The 20,018-nt window shown below is 36.0% G+C and overlaps 1 protein-coding gene across 1 annotated transcript in view; it reads left to right on the top strand.

The window, feature by feature from the left end:
* Positions 1-8,084: 8,084 nt before the first annotated feature.
* rho-5 (rhomboid-5) overlaps positions 8,085-20,018 on the top strand; it is a 240,369-nt gene continuing 228,435 nt past the window's right edge. The window contains exon 1 of the mRNA XM_073075970.1: positions 8,085-9,146. Coding sequence (XP_072932071.1) covers positions 8,641-9,146 — 506 coding nt within the window. The 5' untranslated portion in view covers positions 8,085-8,640. The remainder of the gene's footprint in view (positions 9,147-20,018) is intronic.

Raw genomic sequence — 20,018 nt, 5'->3', positions numbered from 1 at the left:
TTGTACATGATTTTTATAACGCATAAGTAATAGAAAAGTTTTAAGATATGGAACAGAAGCTTTTTATGAATGGAGCTAATTTTCGATTTACATGTCCCTATTGATGACAAGATTTTCAGATATAAAGAGGATGTTTAATGGGCTTACGGGGCAGGTGTCTGCACTCGTTGGAGCAATGCGCCTAATTGGGTAATGGCAGAGCCGGATTTGGGATTATGCAAGTCCTGGGGCAACGAAGGAGACCCTAATTAATTTCCGAACAAAAATAAGATTTTGTTTGTCAAGTGAGTGTAAAGCTTGTCTTTAAAAAAATCCTAACAAATAAAACATTTCAAAGAAATAGTGAACTGATTATGTATAATTAGTTTAGCGCAAGTATGGCCGATAAAAGTACGAAGAAGACTGTAAAAAGAAACGTAAACGTTGCTTTTTCGAATTTGGTTAATTTTTATCTTTTTTGTGCGGGACACTTTTATCAGGTCTTGGGGCAGTAGCCCCGCTTGCCTTCTCCTAAATTCGGCCCTGGGTAATGGATTCCGACTGCCTACATCACACTGCCGGGTTATATTATGTACTTATATTGAATGAATGTTAACATAACAAGCATGTTACGTTCTATTGAGATATGCTTTGAAACGCCGGTAGAGGATAATGGAGCAATTACTTCCTCTTGACTTTTTATATGCTTACTTTGTCATGTTGGAATTTAACGAGTATTGTATATTGAAAAAAGGCAAATTGGAATATTTTTTGTTTTTTTTCTTAGTTACACTATTTCCTCACATTCGTCCATTCATTTGCATCATACATAGATTAGTAAAGATTACTCACCCCTAACAAGAAAATGTACCCAGTTTTGAGAATTGAAATAGTTGCGTAAAAAGTTTTGCCACGTCTCCGTGCTAAAATGTCCCTAAAATATTTGAAATAATTATTTATTTATGTAAATTGCGCAGTATTAGTTATTTATTCGTAAATTTTCTCTAAAAATGTTTTTATTTGTCAAGAATTCAAAAAAAGAACTTACTAATAAGCCGTTTGTGGCTTCATTCAATTTCAAGGCGGCGAAGTATCTTTGCTAATCTATGTATTTCCTAGATAAATTCTGTGACCACGTCAATAGAGTTATTAACACTTTTGGTTTCCGTAAAGTAACTTGTTATTTTATTATACAGTGATAAAATATTAATTTTATTGTATAAATTTACTATACATTTATTAGCGTAAAAGCATGTTCTTTTTTACCACTTCATATTTTAAATGAGTCAACACTATAGAGGTATAATAGGAGACAAATATCTCACTTAACCAATGACATTTAATGAGTTAAAATTAATTTCATTCGTTCAGCTCGGCACAGCACATGGAGAACAGCTGGAACAAATGATCAAAAAAACATGTCAATTGGATAAAAGTTAATGAACAGGCGTGAACTGGTCGGCCCTTGATTGTAACGGGATTAACGTCTAGAATAGCTGTAAGCTGTAAGTCGAGATTACCTCGTAGAGTAGCTTCTATGAAATGAAAAGAAATTATATGATGCGTTGTGCAATTTATAGGAAGAAATTTTGTAACGAAAATTTTATTTTTTTAAACGCAAACATAACCTATCTGTCCAAAAAGTATACCCCTTTCGAACAGATGCTACCTAAAATAAGATAATGTCACGAATTCACTACACCTATATACCGGGATGCATAAATCTCGCAGAAAGGACAAAATCTAATGAGTTAAAATTAAATCCATTCATTCAGGTGATCGCAGCGCATGGAGAACAGCAGGAACAAATGATCAAACAAACATGTCAATTGGATAAGAGTTAATGAACGGGTGTGGACTGGCCGGCCCTTGATTGTAACGGGATTAACGTCTATAATAGTGATAGGTCTATTTGACTCGTACAGTATCTTCGAGATGATAGAGTTCTATGAAATTAAACGACATTATATAATGCATTTTCCCATCTATGTAAGATGAAATTCAGGAACGATAACGTTATTTTTTTAAACGCAAACAATTCATTTATTAGCCTAAATATTTGTCATTTTCGAGGAGTTGCCACCTTAAATGAGTCAATATAACTAATTTTGTACAGAAATATAATGGGTGACACTTATCTGCTCAAATGACAAAAAGTGAAAATTAAATCTTTTCGTTCAGGTCAGCACAGCGCATGGAGAACAGCTGGAACAAATGATCAAACAAACATGTCAATTGGATAAGAGTTAATGAACGGGCGTGGATTGGCCGGCCCTTGATTGTAACGGGATTAACGTCTACAATAGCTGTAAGTCGTATTTGTCCTATAGCCCCGAGGTGCCATTGTTCTACGATATTAAATGAAGTGATATGATCTTTTGTCCAATTCATAGTTGATTCTATTTAACGGTCTAATTTGCAAACGAATATAATGAAGTATTAATTTACTATCGAATAATACTATTTAATAATAAATATATCGATAAAACTATAACAAAGCTAGAAGTTTTACTAAACTCAAATAAATAATTTTAAAATTATATCAAATTGCATAAGTGCTATGTGAACTGCTACGTTTTTATATATATGTATTACATATTAATCATGGGGTCCAAAGTTTGAATCCCAGGCCTCTGATTTTTAAATTCTGAAAGTTATGTGTGCATAAAAATATTTTTCACTTACTTAAATGATAAAACATCTTGAGGAACTATGGCTATAAATAAAAATATCTCGTCCAATTAAACTATGTTTTAAATAAAACAAACAGGAAACCACAACCAATAAAGAAAATAATCTTGCTCTGATCAACATTTTATTTTATTCTTTTTCCAATTCTGTAGCAAAACAACGTTCTGTCGTAACAATCTTAACGAACATAGATTAAAACATAATTAGGAGCTCCGCAAAAATTAATCATGTTTCTGTTTCTTTGCGAAAAAGGAGTTTTAATGTGCAAAATCGGAAGCCGACTTTTTATCATTACACTGTTTTTTTGCACAGAGATATTATCAATTCAAGAATTTACGGAACACCAGACAGTTATTTCAAAAACAAATTTACAGCCTATGTCACATTCAACAATAAACAATCAAAAAAATTCAATTAAAATCTAACTAAGACTAAGGTGTTTCTAAGAATGAAAGAAAGAAAAACCCTACCCTCTACAGTCGGGTAACAACAAATGGCAAAACGTAAATTATTTTAATCCTAATTGCTTGATACATTTGATATGTTAAAGGTAGTAAAATCCCTTGTGGTTCGATTTCAGAGGCACAGCCGTTACATGTATTTCTCATGATAGCAATGTTAAGCGCCGCTGTGTTCTAGTTTGAAGGGTATGGTAGTGGAAACGTCATTTGAGAAGTTCCAACTTATCCCCCACGTAGCAACACATCTGGGGTTGATTACAGATGTCCATAAGCGGCAAGAGTCACATACCATCAGGTGGACTGCATGTTCTTCTCTTCTCTTCTATATAAACCTTAATGTATCTTCAATATAATGGTAAATATTATAAACAAGTTCAATTCCGTACCAAGCGTGAATAATAAAATTGTGCATTTTCCACTTATCAACTACAAGTGGATAATGCACAATTTTATTGCATCTATTTGCAGTATTTGGTGAGAATTATTTAAATGTTTACAGGTGGCATGTGTATGGTAAAAATACCCGTTAACTTACCTATTTACTCACCATATAGGTAATTCAAACAATCTTAATGTTTATTATGATTAAAAAATATAAAAATGTGTATATATACACATATGTGTATAAGTAGGTCGTATCAATATATTCAGGCCTGGTACCCAATTTAGAGTTTAGTCACCAAGTGAAAGCATTAGTAAATCATGATTATGCGATACTGCGTCTAATCAAACGGTTAGAGATATCGTATCGGATTCTATGGAAACTTCGTTCCGATTAACTTGAATTCGGGATACTCTACTTCGAAGTTGCAGTGTAGAAGTAGACAAGAACTTCACAGTTCAAGTAATTCACGTTAAGTAATTCAGTTATTGTAAGATTATAACGCTTTCTATACCCATACAACAACACTAGGTATTTTTCTGTGTCGTGGGTAGCATGGACGATTGGACATAGGTGAGAAAAAAATCTAAATTTTCTATATCATTTATATGTCTGTTCAGGGTTATTATTTTATATTCTAGTTTCTTAGAATCATCATTTTATTCAAATGCATGTCGCGGGTGTCATGGACACACACAAAGACAAATACACAAACACCCAGACCTAGAATATACTCGTATATCCTAACTCATCATTCAGATGTCAGTTTGGCCGGGGAATCGAACCTGGAGCACTTGCGCAGACCCATAACAGATATCGAAGTACATCATGTAAATCACGTACATCATCAGATCATCATGTACATCATCAGATGTCAGTCTGGCAGAATCGAACCTGGAACCTTTTGCACGATGGATCAGTATGGTGACCGCTCCACGACGCGGGTCGAATTTCGCATAGATTTGAGATATCTGTTAGTACCACAGTTTGAAATTCAACAGCTACCTAGTTCAAGCATATATGCAATACATCATCATGTTTCCTTCCCTACATGACGAACGCATTGAACGGATTCCAACCAATTCACAGTACTGTCTTTGTTAGTGAATGCTCCTCTCGGTATACGCCAGACGATGCTTCCCATTAGGTGGCTTCCTTTGAACGCTTACAATACGTCTATGCATATGAAAGGGAGATAATGCTAATTGAGTGTTATGTGTATCGTATTATTTGTATATTTCTATTGCAGGAACATGATATAGTAAGACTAAATAATTATATACTTAGTATTTATTGTTATTGTGTAATACTAAGTCGGAATAACATGATCTCGCAAATATTTCACTTTTCCGAGCCAGTAAATACTAAGTTTTATACAAAATAACATGTTCTCGAAAAAGCATTATATTTTTTGCAACAATAATGTGCAAGAATATGTAGATGTATGCACTTATGTTATTTTTGTAGGGGTGCGCTAATGTTAACAATAAAACATGTCTATGTATTTGTATGTCTCATTCAGAAAGGACACCAGTGTCCATCAGTGGAACAGATGCCCTGCCTATTATGGGTGACGACGACTGTAAACAACTACATTAAAGCTTCCGTACCGTACTTCAAGTTATCAGCAAATAATACGTGTGGTTTAACAGCTAGAATATAGGAACGTTTTTGGGTACAACAGCAGTAACATAATAAAGCACATTTAATAAATATGTGCGTTGAATAACACGTCCAAAATTACAGCAGAGACGATTTTTTTTTTATAAAATGGGAGTAGCAGATGAGCATACAGTCCACCTGATGGAAAGTGGCTACTGCCGCCCATGGACATCTGTAATCAACCCCAGATAGGATTAGATATTCCTACCTGAGTAACCTGAGGTCGGCCCTATGGTCGACCTCAGGTTACTCAGGTAGGAATATGTAGGAATAGGTAGGAATCAGCTGCACCGCTACCCCTGAGGACTAAGCTGGAACGCCTCGGAAACATAGCAGCGCTTATCACTGCGGTTATTAGGTAGAAATAGGTGTGGCGGTGGTGCCACTGGAGTCGAACACAAAGGGTTCTACCACCTTCAAACGAATCTTAATTTATTAAAATATCTATTTTATAAATGAAGCATCCCACTTTTACAACATAATACACTAATTGAATATTAAACATAAACGCCTTGATGAATTTCGGGGAACTACTGAGATTCACAATAATTACTCAACTGTTTCTGCCTCAGACCGACAATGGCGAATTCATCTACGAATTCCGACCGCTCCACAGCACGGTCTTTGTAAATGAATATTCCCGGCCGGAATACGGTAAATGGTTTCCCATTCCGTTGGGGTGAACGTCAATGTATACCTATAGGTAAGGGTGCGTGATTGAGCCAAGGCCTTTATCCCAGACCTCACATTCGTCCATTCATTTGTATCATACATAGATTAGTAAAGATTACTCACTCCTAACAAGAAAACGTACAACCAGTTTTGACAATTGAAATAGTTGCGTAAAAAAGTTTTGCCCCGTCTCCGTGCTAAAATGTCCCTAAAATATTTGAAACAATTATTTATTTATTATATAAATTACGCAGTATTAGTTATTTATTCGTAAAGTTTCTCTAAAAATGTTTTTATATGTCAAGAATTCAAAAAAAGAACTTACAAATAAGCCGTTTGTGGCTTCATTCAATTTCAAGGCGGCGAAGTATCTTTACTAATCTATGGTATCATACTGCAGTAATTTAAGATTGAAAGTGCCGTTTGGTTATTGTTTTTGTTTGTTAAATGGTGTGAAGTGGTTGTCACCTATGACGGAACAAAATGTAGATGCTTTTAATAATAATATTTTAGGTGTATTTAATGTCCTTCTACTATGTCCACGGGAAAGATGGAGAGATATGGAGACTATTAAAGGCTATACAGCACAACATGTTAATATCATTTATATATAAAAACGGCATTTTCAATATACACACTTTTTCACAAAATATTCGTCAGTCTGACTGTTGGTTTAAATCTTCAAATGGGCTAAACAAAAATTATAAAACATAGGTATAGTAAGAAATACTTCGACTGACACACTTGCGAACATTAGTATTCTTACGTTATATTAAAAAAAAACCTTTTTTTGTCTTTTTGCTAGATAAAGGATTCTCTACAACAGCTGCTCCTATGCGAATGAAATTCATTTATTAATACTAATAGTCCAAATAAAGGGAAAATCCGATGGAATTTCTATTACTCGTGTTCCATGAGGCTCTATCGGCTTAGCCTATTCGATTTAATATCCATTAAGGTTGTATTTGAATAAGCGTTTTTACATTACTTAATATCATGTATGCTTATAATAGAAGGCTTCGATGTTAAAGGATTATTCTGGTATCGCACTAATCCTATATAATAAGTATATGATTACTGAATAAAAATGCTGTTAGTTGTATCTTATCATAATGTTTTACACTGTAAATAGTAAGAATGTTATTTATAGCAGTCCAGTAACATTACTTTTTCATAATGAAACAGAATACACTTTTAAGACATGTAAAATTAAAATTTATTTCGACAAGAGGTACAACGGCCACATATATTTGCGTTTTTGTAAAAGCATGTAAAAGGGTGTAGATGCTGACAGGAATGGCATGCCTCTGTGATCGACTTCAGGTAGTATTATAGTATCCCTATTTTAAATTGAATTAAATACCCCTGTTCCGTAGGTCCATGAACGGCAGTGAAAAAAGTTTTGATGCTAAATGTAATTAAATACTGATCTTTTGATACCGCCGTGAAGGAGACTCCATCTCTCAGGGTTTTAATTAAATAATGTTATATTTTTAAATTGACCGAAAATAACACATAAACCCGTACATGGTTCCTAAATCAAGGCAATCTTAGAACGCGTCCAGATTTCATTCAAGACTGATTTCAGACATGACGTGCCAGTGCGTGCTGTTCCAATTGTCCTTACATATTGGATTGAATAATATATAGCCTGTTTGCATGACAAGTGAAGATGTTAAGTGACGTCGGGTTGCGTGCGAGAGGTATACGTGCACCGTGTATAGAAGCTGTAGACAGTTGTAATCCTTCGAATACGTGTTAATTTTCAATGTCGGGAAAAAGCGCGTCTAGTGTTAGGATTTAACGCAAAAGATTGATTTTCTTTTTATATAGAAACTAACTTAACGCATTTAAACATGGTTTATTAATAATTGAATCTTTTAAATTAAACCCAATTCCAATCATCGTATGTATTTAGAGTAGAATTGCTACGGAATCGAGTTTTGATATTAGATAAACGTTGGAGGCTCATGGCAAAAATGGATACCGCGCGAGGTTATTTCAATAAAAACGGATCAAATAAAGGTTTGTGTGAACAGGATAGGTACTGAAAATAAACGTAGGCAGTAGATATACATATATAGGAAGGTTTATTCGCAATCGAGTGTTTGGAGCGGAGCGGAGTGAAGGTAGGGTCGGGCCAGCGGCGCGCGGCGACAGCGTCGATACGCGCAGGCCGCGCAACCGCCTGACGTCGCCGCGGGTCGCGGACACGCGCACTCCGCACCTCCGCCGAGCGCTCCGCGACGCACGCCGCCTCGTCCTCTCCGCGACATTCCGCACCGACCTCGTCAAAGCTACGCGATTTTGTATCAATATACGAGTTTAGTAACGACTTTGTGATCGACCCCCTTTGGTTATTGGCATAACCGAGTGTTAAAGGATTGCTTTTCGATGCCAGTACGGTGAAAACAAACATCGCACAGTGTTAATCGCGCAGGCGCGCCGCACGCGGACATGACGAAGGCGGCCATCTTGCTCGAAGACGCAATTTCGCCTCGCCCCAGACTCCAGGACTGATCAGAATCTTCGATAAAGACCCGTGAAAACGAACGATGGGTCGCGGGCGAGGCTCCGCGACGGGCGTCCTCTGAGACCGCACCGCGCCGCCGCTATCGATCCGGCGGAGCGCGATGGCGTTCGCGAAGTGAATGCGGACATCGGGACAGTGTCGCAGCCCCCGCGAGCGAGCGGAGCGCCGGTCTAGTGACAGTGTTAGAGTGGTCGCGCGGCATGTGAGACAGGGTGCCGACGCTGGAAGGGCGCGCGGGCGGCGGCGGTTGACCGCGCGCCATGGGCGAGGAGTATGCGCGCTCCCCTTGCGAGCGCTTCCCGGCGGCTGGCGCGTTCAGCGTGGCGCCGCCGGAGCGGCTCAGCCCGCCGCCGCCCGCGCCGCTGCCGGACCGCTTTTCGGCATCACCGCGGCGGATGCGCCGGAGTGCGGAAGTGGAGCGTGCGAGAAGACCACGTTATGTACCACCGGCGGCGCACGTGCCGGTGGAGCGGTACGTGCCGCGACCGCCGGCGCCGCTGCGGCCACCGCCGCCGGTGTACTGCGGGCTGGCGTGCCGGCCACCGCCGCCAGCGCCGCGGAAGTGCTGCGGGCCCGCATGCCGCGAGGACATCGCGGGCTCGCCACCGCCGTCGCGTTACGTGGAGTACGTGGGCGCAGCGGCCGCGCGACGACTGGCTTGTACGCCGCCACCACCACCACCGCCAGCACTCCAACTACCCTGCGAGCCACAAGAGCCACCTTGTTGTGTGCAAGCTCGCAGGCGACCACCACCTCCGCATGATTGGTAAGTCCTTGGATTACTAAAACACCCTTAAAAGTCAAACTTCTATCGTGGAATAAAACTGTAGACGTACTGTATACCATAAGCAATATTAAGATAATACTCGTATATTAAAAACGACAACAACGCAGAAGATGTATCAGTACGATCAACATAATTTATTGATGACGTAAACGTTACTGCGAGCTTATCGCAGCAGCGGCGAGACGGCTCATCGAAATTAGAATATCAGGGAATGAAAGGGTTTGAACGGCACACAGAGCGCTGGTTGTTATAATTGGTTAATATTTCGTGGGTGGAATTGATAACGAGTGATTGATGATAGCGGTGGCTAACGACGACGTCCGCGTCGCCTTGTCACGCTCCGAACGGCCCCGATTCCGACCTTTATTAGGGTGGCTTTCCACTAGAGATATCTAAGGTGGCTAACGAACGAAACGTTTCATTGAATGAAAATCAAGTAATCTTATTGCTAGATTTGATACATCTATAGTTTAGCTACCTCGCATATCTCTGGTGGATAAGGACCCTTACGCAACGAATTTAAGTTTTTATGCTACTGGATCGAATTTGCATAATCGGTTCAAGGGATAAGGGTAACTTTACCTTCGGGGACATTTATCGTATGTTTAGATGCGACATTGTTGACTAAGGAAAAATACTGTGAACACTTGATCATCTTACTCCAGTTACATTAAAATAGTTATTTTTATTTTATGTATACTGCAAATTAATTGAAAACCACTCTAATAACGTAGTACATTTTTTTTACCCAAGCAACCGATCTAAGTGCCTACCGAAATTCTTGTACCATTATTCAATGTAGATCCAGGTTGTACGTATCTTTCCGATATATGCTAATTTGAATGAAATAAATTTAGCAGAAACGGAAATAATGTTATTATAACAATACAGTAGAGAGACTATCGAAATTTTAATTATTAATGTAGACGGTATCCTTTACGTGCATAATCCGTAGTCCGCGCAGGGCGTTCTAGGGTCGAAGAGAATGTGAAACCATTTTAGTTATGAATCTTATGGTCTTCGAGTTATACGAATGTACCAGTAAATCTAATATTATCTGCCAAAGTTCGTAGTGATCTGAAAAGAAAAATCCGGCTTAAAGGACCATAATACGTAGAACCATACATACGATACATACACCAACTTAATGTTAAAGTCTTTGATACGTAAAGATACTTCGCCGCCTTGAAATTGAATGAAGCCCCTAAAAGGCTGATATGCAGCTGTTTGTCATTTGTTTTTTTGAATTGTCGTCAAATAAAAAAACATTTTAGAGAAAACTTACCAATAATAACTAATACTAATACTGCGTAATTTACATAATAAATAAATATTTCAAATATTTTAGGGATATTTTGAGACATGGCAAAACGTTTTTACGCAACGGTTACATTTTCTTGTTAGGAGTGAGTAATCTTTACTAGTAAAATCTATGGTTAAAGGGTAGAAAACAAAGTTAAAATATCGAAATTTTTAGTAAAGATATGTGTGCCTACATTCGATTTCGATTTCGATTCGATTATGTTACAAGTACAATAGTACAATTCAATTTCTATAAAGTTATTGTTACAATTCTGTGAAGTGCTCTACTGCATAACAATTTGATCTATTGGCCATCGAAACTTATTAATACAATTACACGCTGAATTCTGTTAAGTGCAATTATATTCCGTATCAAATTATCGGATGAAAATTGATGAATTGGAGGTCGACGACACAAATATAATTACGTAGCTCGTACGTTCGTTACGATATTTATTCACTTCGATGTTTAATAAAAGCAAACAGTACGACCTAATGATTAACCTACATGTTCAGTAGCGAAACGGGTCGAATAAAGTGACCATTTACTAAAATCAGACAACAATACAAAAAATCTCAAGCGTCTAATTCCACGCTGACATTTAAGAAGACAATTAAAGAGAACAGTCTTAATGGCAGCTAAAATTTTAAGTCGTAGGGATTTGTAAACCTGCATACTAATTTTATTTCTTGCTTGGCTTACGGTTTTATGAATGACAAATATTTGCCAAATTATTAAAATGTATGAAATAGAAACTTAGATGAAATATTTTATTTTTATTTTTTGCTTAAGCGAATCGTGACACTATGAAATAAATAACTCACACACACACGCAGACGAAGACATTATAAATTAGTATGTACGAGCGCGGGTGCTCACATTAATTATTACACACACTTGTTATAAAAACAAAAACCGTCTATTTCACAATAATTGGCTGATAAGTAAAGTAATGTAGCCTATATCACTCCCGCAATTTAGACGAATCCAACGACACCTCACATGTTAAGACCGGTCAAGACGCTTGGGCTACAGGGCGTGTTAAAGATTGAGACACATGTTCCCGAAAAACATTACCCACCAAAGAAACCGAGCTATTATCGCAAGTTATTTATTCGTGAAATGTACTCATATATTTATTTCAACTTGTTTTTGACTGCTACCTCCGTAATATCTAAGTAAAAGACTTATAATAAAATTAGCCATATTTACAGCAATATTTTCTAGCGTAATGTTGTTTTTCTTTATCTGAGCGTAACTTCCACCTACGCTGCTTCCTGTGAGATTTTATTAACGCTTCCGTTTAATGTCTCTTTATATTTTTATGATGGCAGAATTTCGTTGTCTTTCCGACCTTTTTACTGAAATATTATAAAATGAGGCCAGTATCGGAATTTTGTAAATATTTTATCAAATTCTTTAGTTTTTGCGTTGAATGAAAATTATATTTTTACTGAATTAGTAGACTATTTCTGTTAGAGACAGAGTAGCCGTTAATGAAATGTTCTTGAAATATGTGAAACCTTCCAAAACTAATTTTGCCAAAGCCAAAATTCGTAATTCGTCCCTACCGTCAATTCATTGAGCTTAGCTTGTTTAATTAGCTATTTATTTTATGTAATAAAGAAAATAAATATGTATATTTGACAAACATTTTTTTCACAAGATAAACTTAACAATTTTTATATAAGTAGATATTGAGAAACCAATGTTTGATAGGTAATATTATCAACTTAACATAACAAATATTTTATTTGTTTGAATTCTATATTGTGGAACAAATATACGTAACAATTATTAAATTAAAAATGATTTGTGTAAACTTATTCCAATTTTATTTATTAATACTCCTATATTTTTTTTTGTGTACATGTGTGTTATATAGGAGCACAGCATAATATCCATTTATTTTATTCCTTATACAGGGCCGCACTCTATCTAAACTTACACAATATCTTTTGTTAATATAATAACTGCCTTGTACCTAGTACTTGAAGGTAAAATTGTTTTATTCACAAGAAACCGATAGCAATCTACTACTTACCCACATCGTTATCTAAGTGTAATGTCATCATCCTGATAACATATAGGTGCGTCGAGCGTGTATGTATCGCTCGGTTGGATTGTCCTTGTATTTTCATTAAAATATAAATTATTTTTTGTATTTTGTGGCCATGTGTGTATTTCAGAGTAAAGTTGTGTGAATAGTGATCAGTGTGGTGTTATGGTGAGTGTAAAGTGTTCTTATCGAGTGAAAGAGAAGAGAAATGCACAAAAAGTAAGTGATATATGTCTAAAATGTATTTTGAGGTTGTTATTGATATTGATAGATTTGAATTTAATAATGAGATTATATGATTCACACAAATAAATTAAATATGTGCTATGGTATATGATGCTATATGTATAGTTGAATGTCTTTCGTATTACGATACAAACTTCAATCGCTACTTTAGTTTTTAAGAGAAAGTTCTTTTACAAATCTCCACAATTTTATGTCAATAGTTAAATCAAAGTATACAAGCATTTAGCTAAACTTCAAATATAATTTAAATACTTAGTACTATTGAAGAACTTTGAATTATTAAAATATCGTTAGAATATACAAATCTCTGTGCAAAATTAGTTTTTGTATAAGTATTATTCATCGTGCAGCAAGTAGCTGTTTGCATTAATGATAATAAATTTTAATAACATGAATAATATATAACTGCACTGAATAAACTTCGCGAAACTTGAACTTAGTGAGCGAGTGAGTTCAGAAACTTTCATATACAAAGCGTGTTAAATATTATTTGCTAACAACAGTAAGGATAACAGTATACATATATAAAAGCAATAAGATTAACGTATGTATCACCAGTGTAGCGCTGTTAGTACGTAAGACGAATTTACGAATAAAAGTAGTTTCAATGTAATTCTTAGGGTTTACTTACTAGAATTACACTATTCAAGACTCAAGGAAATGAGCATGCAGTCCACCTGTACCCTTACCATGAGTTTTCAAAACATCCGTCAATATTACGTTACGTATACTCAATTCATTATTCTGTTACGTTTAATTCAGTAGACTGCGTAAACGTAACAATAAGTAAGTGCTCAAGTATTTCTGTCTGCCTCACATGTTCGCAAAAAAGAGAGACAAAACATAAAGCGCCATTTTGTCAAAATAAACATTAAATGTTACGTTACTGATACAATCCGCTAGGGAGCTGATTGGAATTTGTATGGACAAATACGTAAACAAATACCAAAACACTCATATTTGTCAAAACGTAAAAACTCATGGTAAGGGTACTGATGGTAAGTGGCTACTGCCGCCGATGGACATGTAATTAACCCCCGATAAGATAAGATTTGTATTAAAGGTTGGCAACAGATACTTTGTCCCCGAGAATTATGTTGTAAAGCCTCGGCTAACTGTCTCCCATACCACACCCTTCAAACCAGAATACAACAGGTTAATGGTGGTAGAACCCTTTGCGGTTCGACTCCGGCGGCACCACCGCCACCTAATAACAGCAGTGTTAGGCGCTGCTGTGTTCCGGTTTGAAGGGTGTGGTAAGGGAGACAGACTTTTCGGAGGCGTTCCAGCTTAGTCCTCAGGGGTAGCGGCGCATCTGTAGGAAGGCGATCTCAGGTAGGAATATCTAACCCTATCTGGGATTGATTACAGATGTCCATGGGCGGCAGTAGCCACTTACCATCAGATGGACTGCATGCTCGTCTGCTACTCCTATATTATAAAAAACAACAACATCACTTAACAAGTTAAAACTGCTTTTCATTATCAACATGGAATTATATACAGAAGTGAACAAGTAGTATGATTAATATATGATTTAATGGTGGTAGGGTTGTTCGTGATTCAAAAAATCACTGGTAACCTATTTCTGTCTCACAAAACGCCTTGTTGTTTTAATCTTAACAGCGTGATAAGGTAAAGAGTAGATGATTCTATGTATTCCAAGAAAGTATATGATATAATGAATATACTCAGGGGTATTAACGTATGTGTAAACATAAAACACAAGTGATGACTGTGGTGGACTCTGCCCTTCTCTCTTCTAGGCGTAGCCGTTTTTCTTTTAGCATTATACAGGTTCAACGACATTTGTTATCAACTGTCAACCAATCAGCACATTTAGATAGGTATAAAATATATCGAGACACTACAAATCAAATCTAAAATATTCAATTCAAAGTAAAAATCTTTTTAGAAATATTTTTATACTGTTTCGTTTATGGAGACGGCAAATAAAATTATAAAGTAGATATAGTGTTCTAAAATAAAATATATTGTACTAAAGAAATCAGATTCACAAAGGCAATTTTTACGTCTCCTACCTTTATTGCATCCTGACAAAAGCCGAAATTGGCTTCTCTTGATGTCACTGACCTATAACTCTTAGTATAACTTTTTTCCTGTCTAGTCTGCCTTATTGAAAACGTTTTTAGTTTTAAGATATTTAAATCGGAATGTGATAAATCGGAATGTTAGTTTTGGGAAGATTAAAAACCTTTCAGAATCTCAATGCTCGTCTAAATCTCGTAATAATAAAGTTTGTAGTTACCATGTTGTTTATTTTCTTCTATGAAATTTTATTCTGATATCAACAAGATATTTAAAGAGTATCGCCCGATTGAGAGACCTGAAGAAAAACATCTAAAATTTTCCTTCAAATAATTCAGAATTTCTCCTGAAAACTACGAAAATGAATTGATATGGTAGATTTTTTGTAGAAGTGTTAGTTTTTGTAGAGTTTTAATAAACATTATTTCCTTGATGTTATTAATTATGGCATAATAAATGGCGTTGTAAGCTCATACTTAAAGTTAGGACGAAATTAGCAATATTACAAAGTTTTTTAGTAGGCGTGCTATAAAACTTAATAAGATGCTCTTTGAGTAATGTTTGTATGAAATGTAAAATCAGCAACATTACGGAATGCGACAATTTGTGTCCGCGTTTAAACCGCGAAAATACAAAAAAAGAAAAACATTTCGCTTGCTCTCGCTAGAAAGTTTTTGCAGGGGTTTTTCTAGAAATAATAATTACCGTGGCTACATTAAAAGCAAAAACGCTCGGGTGGATAATGACAAGAGGCGGTATAAGTAACAGAAATAACCCGAGTAAGGAAGCGAGGTGCGTGATTTATTGATAGCGCTAAAGAAAACATTCATTCTTTACGACATCACGACTACGACCAACGATCGCACTATGTAACTTGTTTTTATTGATGTATTGTGTTTCTTTATGTTTCTTTCATATAAATATAATGTAAACTGATGTTATAAATGCCACGTATATGCGAAGAATCCACTACACTAAAATGATTTTATTAGCTTTATTCGTTTATAATTGAAAAACGAATTAAATAATTCGAAACATTGAGAATTACTATACCCATTTAAAACTTCGCAAAATGAAATTTTGATTTAGATTGGATGAACTTTTTTTTTTAAAGTTAATTTTAATCAAGTGCTAGGGACCGAAAACTAGTTAAACGATATAAATGTATTTCAAACATGAAAGTAAATGTATAAAAAGTACTAGTAATAGTTTTTGCTTCATAAATCTTTCTTCTCTTTTACTATTACACATATATTATTTCATCGTAATTCTCATCCTTAAATGATTTTTAACATACAGAAAAAATAGAAATACAATTTTTATTTTTAAAATAACGGAATAATAAGACAAAGCTCCGTGCACATGCTCGATTAATTTTAAGGATAAAATAATGCTTTGTTAAATCTCAATTCCACAATAATGGTCGTGACGTCGTGGTCGTACATTATAAATTTTCTCCGTTACCGAAAAGCAGCGCCAAACCAAAACAAGCGAGTAAGGAAGATAAATGAATTACTTACATTTTGAACGTGCCCATTTGTACTAAACCGCCTAGAGGAATTCGCCGCTTTCATACTTGATCAATAACCATTAATACACAAAAAAATACGTAAGCTTTTGTTCGCATTGTAATTTTTTTCTAAATAAAAGCATGTTGTATTGTACATTGTGTTAGGTTTTAAGAAATTATTCAGTCATTTATTAGTGTCGAGTCTAGACTATAGTCACGTTTCTTGTAATATTACGTACTGTGAAAAGGCATACACTACGTAAAAGGTTGTTACTAAGTTTTATACTTATACTTATACTTCTTTATTAATTGAATTTTGTCATGCTTTTTTTTATAATATATGAGTAGCAGACGAGCATGCAGTCCACCTGATGGTAAGTGGCTACTGCCGCCCATGGACATCTGTAATCGACCCCAGATAGGATTAGTTATTCCTGCCTGAGGTCGCCACAGATGCGCCGCTACCCCTGAGTACTAAGCTGGAACGCCTCGGAAAAGTCTGTCTCCCTTACCACACCCTTCAAACCGGAACACAGCAGCGCCTAACACTGCTGTTATTAGGCAGAACTAGGTGTGGCGGTGGTGCCGCCGGAGTCGAACCACAAAGGGTTCTACCACCTTCAAGGTCCCTTTCCCTAGGTCAGCCTTACAAACAGATTTAGTCTAACCTATTTCGACGTTTTATGTATTAGAAGTTTAGTATTTCTTAGAAAATCTGAAACCACGGAGAGAATACGGACGTCTTGGCTTCCCAATGTTATTATTAATGTGTGTATGTTGTGTTACTTGTTTAAGATACAAGGTCCTTAGGGATAGCAAAGCTTCTGCAATCTAACTCAAGATATGCCGATGTTTACCAGCGTCGATGACCACTTAACATGGAGAGAACCTTTTGCCCCTTTCTGATGAAGGCAATGCTAGGTACATAACAGTGCTCGCATATCGGGCGGAGACGCAGAGTTCGGGGTAAAATCCATGATCATGGAGATAGTAAACAAAATACTTCTGTTCTGATTCGAGTATTTGTTCATGATTTATAATATGAATCTATCAGTACAAGAAATATCATATTAAGCGTTATTCTTATCATCGTGAAATTAATAGGTTTAGAAAAAAACATTTTTCTCTTTTCCTTATGAGTCGATTTTCTTTTTTTGTTTTGGCAACTATTGACGAAAACTTTAGTGGTCAAATTTCGATTCCTAGTTAAATATAAGATTCATAATAAGGGAGTTTTACGTCCATTAACCCTGAATATCCTTTTGTCAAATTATCTGTTACTATTTATCTTAAAACTCGTCTAGTTCGGAGCCTACAAAGTGCTCTAGCTAAGCAGCCTCCCATCAGTATTCTGCGAGTGGCTGAGTAATTACCGGCACAAAAGGCGTTCCATTCAGAATGCACAAATACACGAGTCCTGCTTCTGACAACCGTTTTGTCTCAAGTTGTGGGTGTAGACGGTATGTAAGTACAAATACATTGGAGAATATGCGTGTTTGTATTTCCGTGGTTTTAGTTTGTATTTGTTTTTTTAAGAATGAAGTATTAAAAGTTCAGGCAGTCCATCTGTAATTGATCACTGCCATTGATGGATATCTGTAACCTGCTCTATGTAGATCAGGTGTGTTGCCCTTCCCCAGGACAAAGATGGTCATCTCATATGTAAAAACGTCGTTTCATTCCCTTCTACTAAAACGCAAGAATAGATTCACCCTAGAAGTAGGTATGGAGGTGGTAAATCCCCGGTCGGTCCATACGGATTCTACTACCGTTCTTATATAATATTGTTATGCTATTTTAATGGATGTTGTATGTACAATTTACATGTAAACGTATGTATCTACCATCTAGAAGCACTGAAAGCATCCGGCCAAATTCGAGTCTACTAGCAATTGGACCCGAAGGCACGTAGTATGTATATTCTATAGGAAAAGTTGCAGCGTGGTTTTTCACCTATCGTAACTCTGTTATCTTTCCACGTAAATGTATGAGAGTTAGTACGAAAATTCACATAAAGGAAATACTAGGAAATCTGCTCTGTACACTCATCAACGATGTTTCGTATCCATCCAACTGTAAATTCGTTATAATAATCCCATGAAACAACTGTCACATTCAATTTCATCTATCCTTAGTGAAGCCCATCAAAAACAGATATCCGTAAGTAATCAGCAGAAAATTCTCGTAGCTTCGGACCAAGATATATATCATATTTAAGTATGTGGAATGATTAACTTAAATCAATCAAATCAAATCAATTCTTTTTATTCAAAATAGGTTCTTTACAGAGCACTTTTTTAATGTCAACAATACAACTACCAATACCAATACACTATAATTATATATGCGATTTTAAGAGTCAGACGATACTCATATACAACTACGAAGATATGTGTAATTTTTAGGTTAGAAGCTTCTTTATATTATTGTATTGTATTGATTTGCTAATGCAAGGTATTAGCGAATTAACCACTGCCATTTGTATTGTGGTTTGTGTGTTGTGGGAATTATTCCACATGTTTTTCACCAAGATTATGTATCACAACACGAATGTAGTCGATCAGATATGAATGATGCACTGTTGGTTATAGAAATCTATTAAATAGCTTCATATAAGGATATCAATAAGACAATAAATACGGATGATTTAATTTCGAACTTAGTTGTTAAGTGTAAGGTTGGTAACACGTGAACGTCAGTGAGCTTCAACAAAAGTTCACGTTGACGACAGGCGCCTTCTATCGCTAACTAAAGGCGGCGTCATTCGGCGATACTCTATGACATGAACTGTCGCCCGTGTAGAAGCACCCTTAATAAGAAATAGGTCGGATTGTACGAATCCGCGAAATGTTGTTTATATTCATAATGCACAAATATTAATTAAATTCATATTCACTGTTGCATTTAATGTGAGTATAACTTACGGAGTATCTTCCATTATAAATGCAGTATTCTGCAAGGACTATGTAATTAGCGGCACGCAAGGCGTTCCATTCAAAACAGACACTCGTGCAGTCTGTCTGCGACAACCGCTTTGCATAAACTTATGACTGCTTATAAGCTAAGTAAATACGATGCCACTAAAAACAACGAAATATAACCAAGTCACTATCAGATAGCGAGATTTTACATCTAAGTTTTTATTCCTACAAATTCTACAGCACTTGGGTGTTATGATTATTCGAAGGGATTTTTTCTAATGTTAGATTAATTTAATGCTTTTAATATTAGCGGATATGGGATAACATCTTTCCACTGATGTATTTATTACGTATGCACAAATAGGTTATTTTTGGGTCAATAAGAATTCGATACACATACTCAATCAAATCAAAATAAACTTAATTACACAACCAAGCTCTGCAGCTTATGACACAAAAATTAACACACATTGACACATTTCGTGGAGATAGGATTCTTGTCTAAAGTGATTATATTATTGTAAACAAATAATAATATAGTATTGAAGAGAAACATAGACGTGAAAATAATGCACTCGTACTATCTACTGAATTTTAGACTACCTATGAGTGTTGCACCGGCTAACGTTTTCGTTGTAAAGACCTCATAATGTTGTATAATAATACTCAACACGAAAGAAAAGCCATTTACATTTAACGATCGTTTTGTGGTAATGTGGAAAAGCAATTCTAAAGCTAATGTTAATTAGTAAATATTTTCCCT

The sequence above is a fragment of the Epargyreus clarus genome, unplaced genomic scaffold (assembly GCF_041222505.1).
Source record: "Epargyreus clarus isolate Ecla_fem2 unplaced genomic scaffold, WU_Ecla_fem_2.2 ptg000008l, whole genome shotgun sequence".
Lineage (NCBI taxonomy): Eukaryota > Metazoa > Arthropoda > Insecta > Lepidoptera > Hesperiidae > Epargyreus > Epargyreus clarus.
This window is presented reverse-complemented; position numbering and strand designations above follow the sequence as displayed.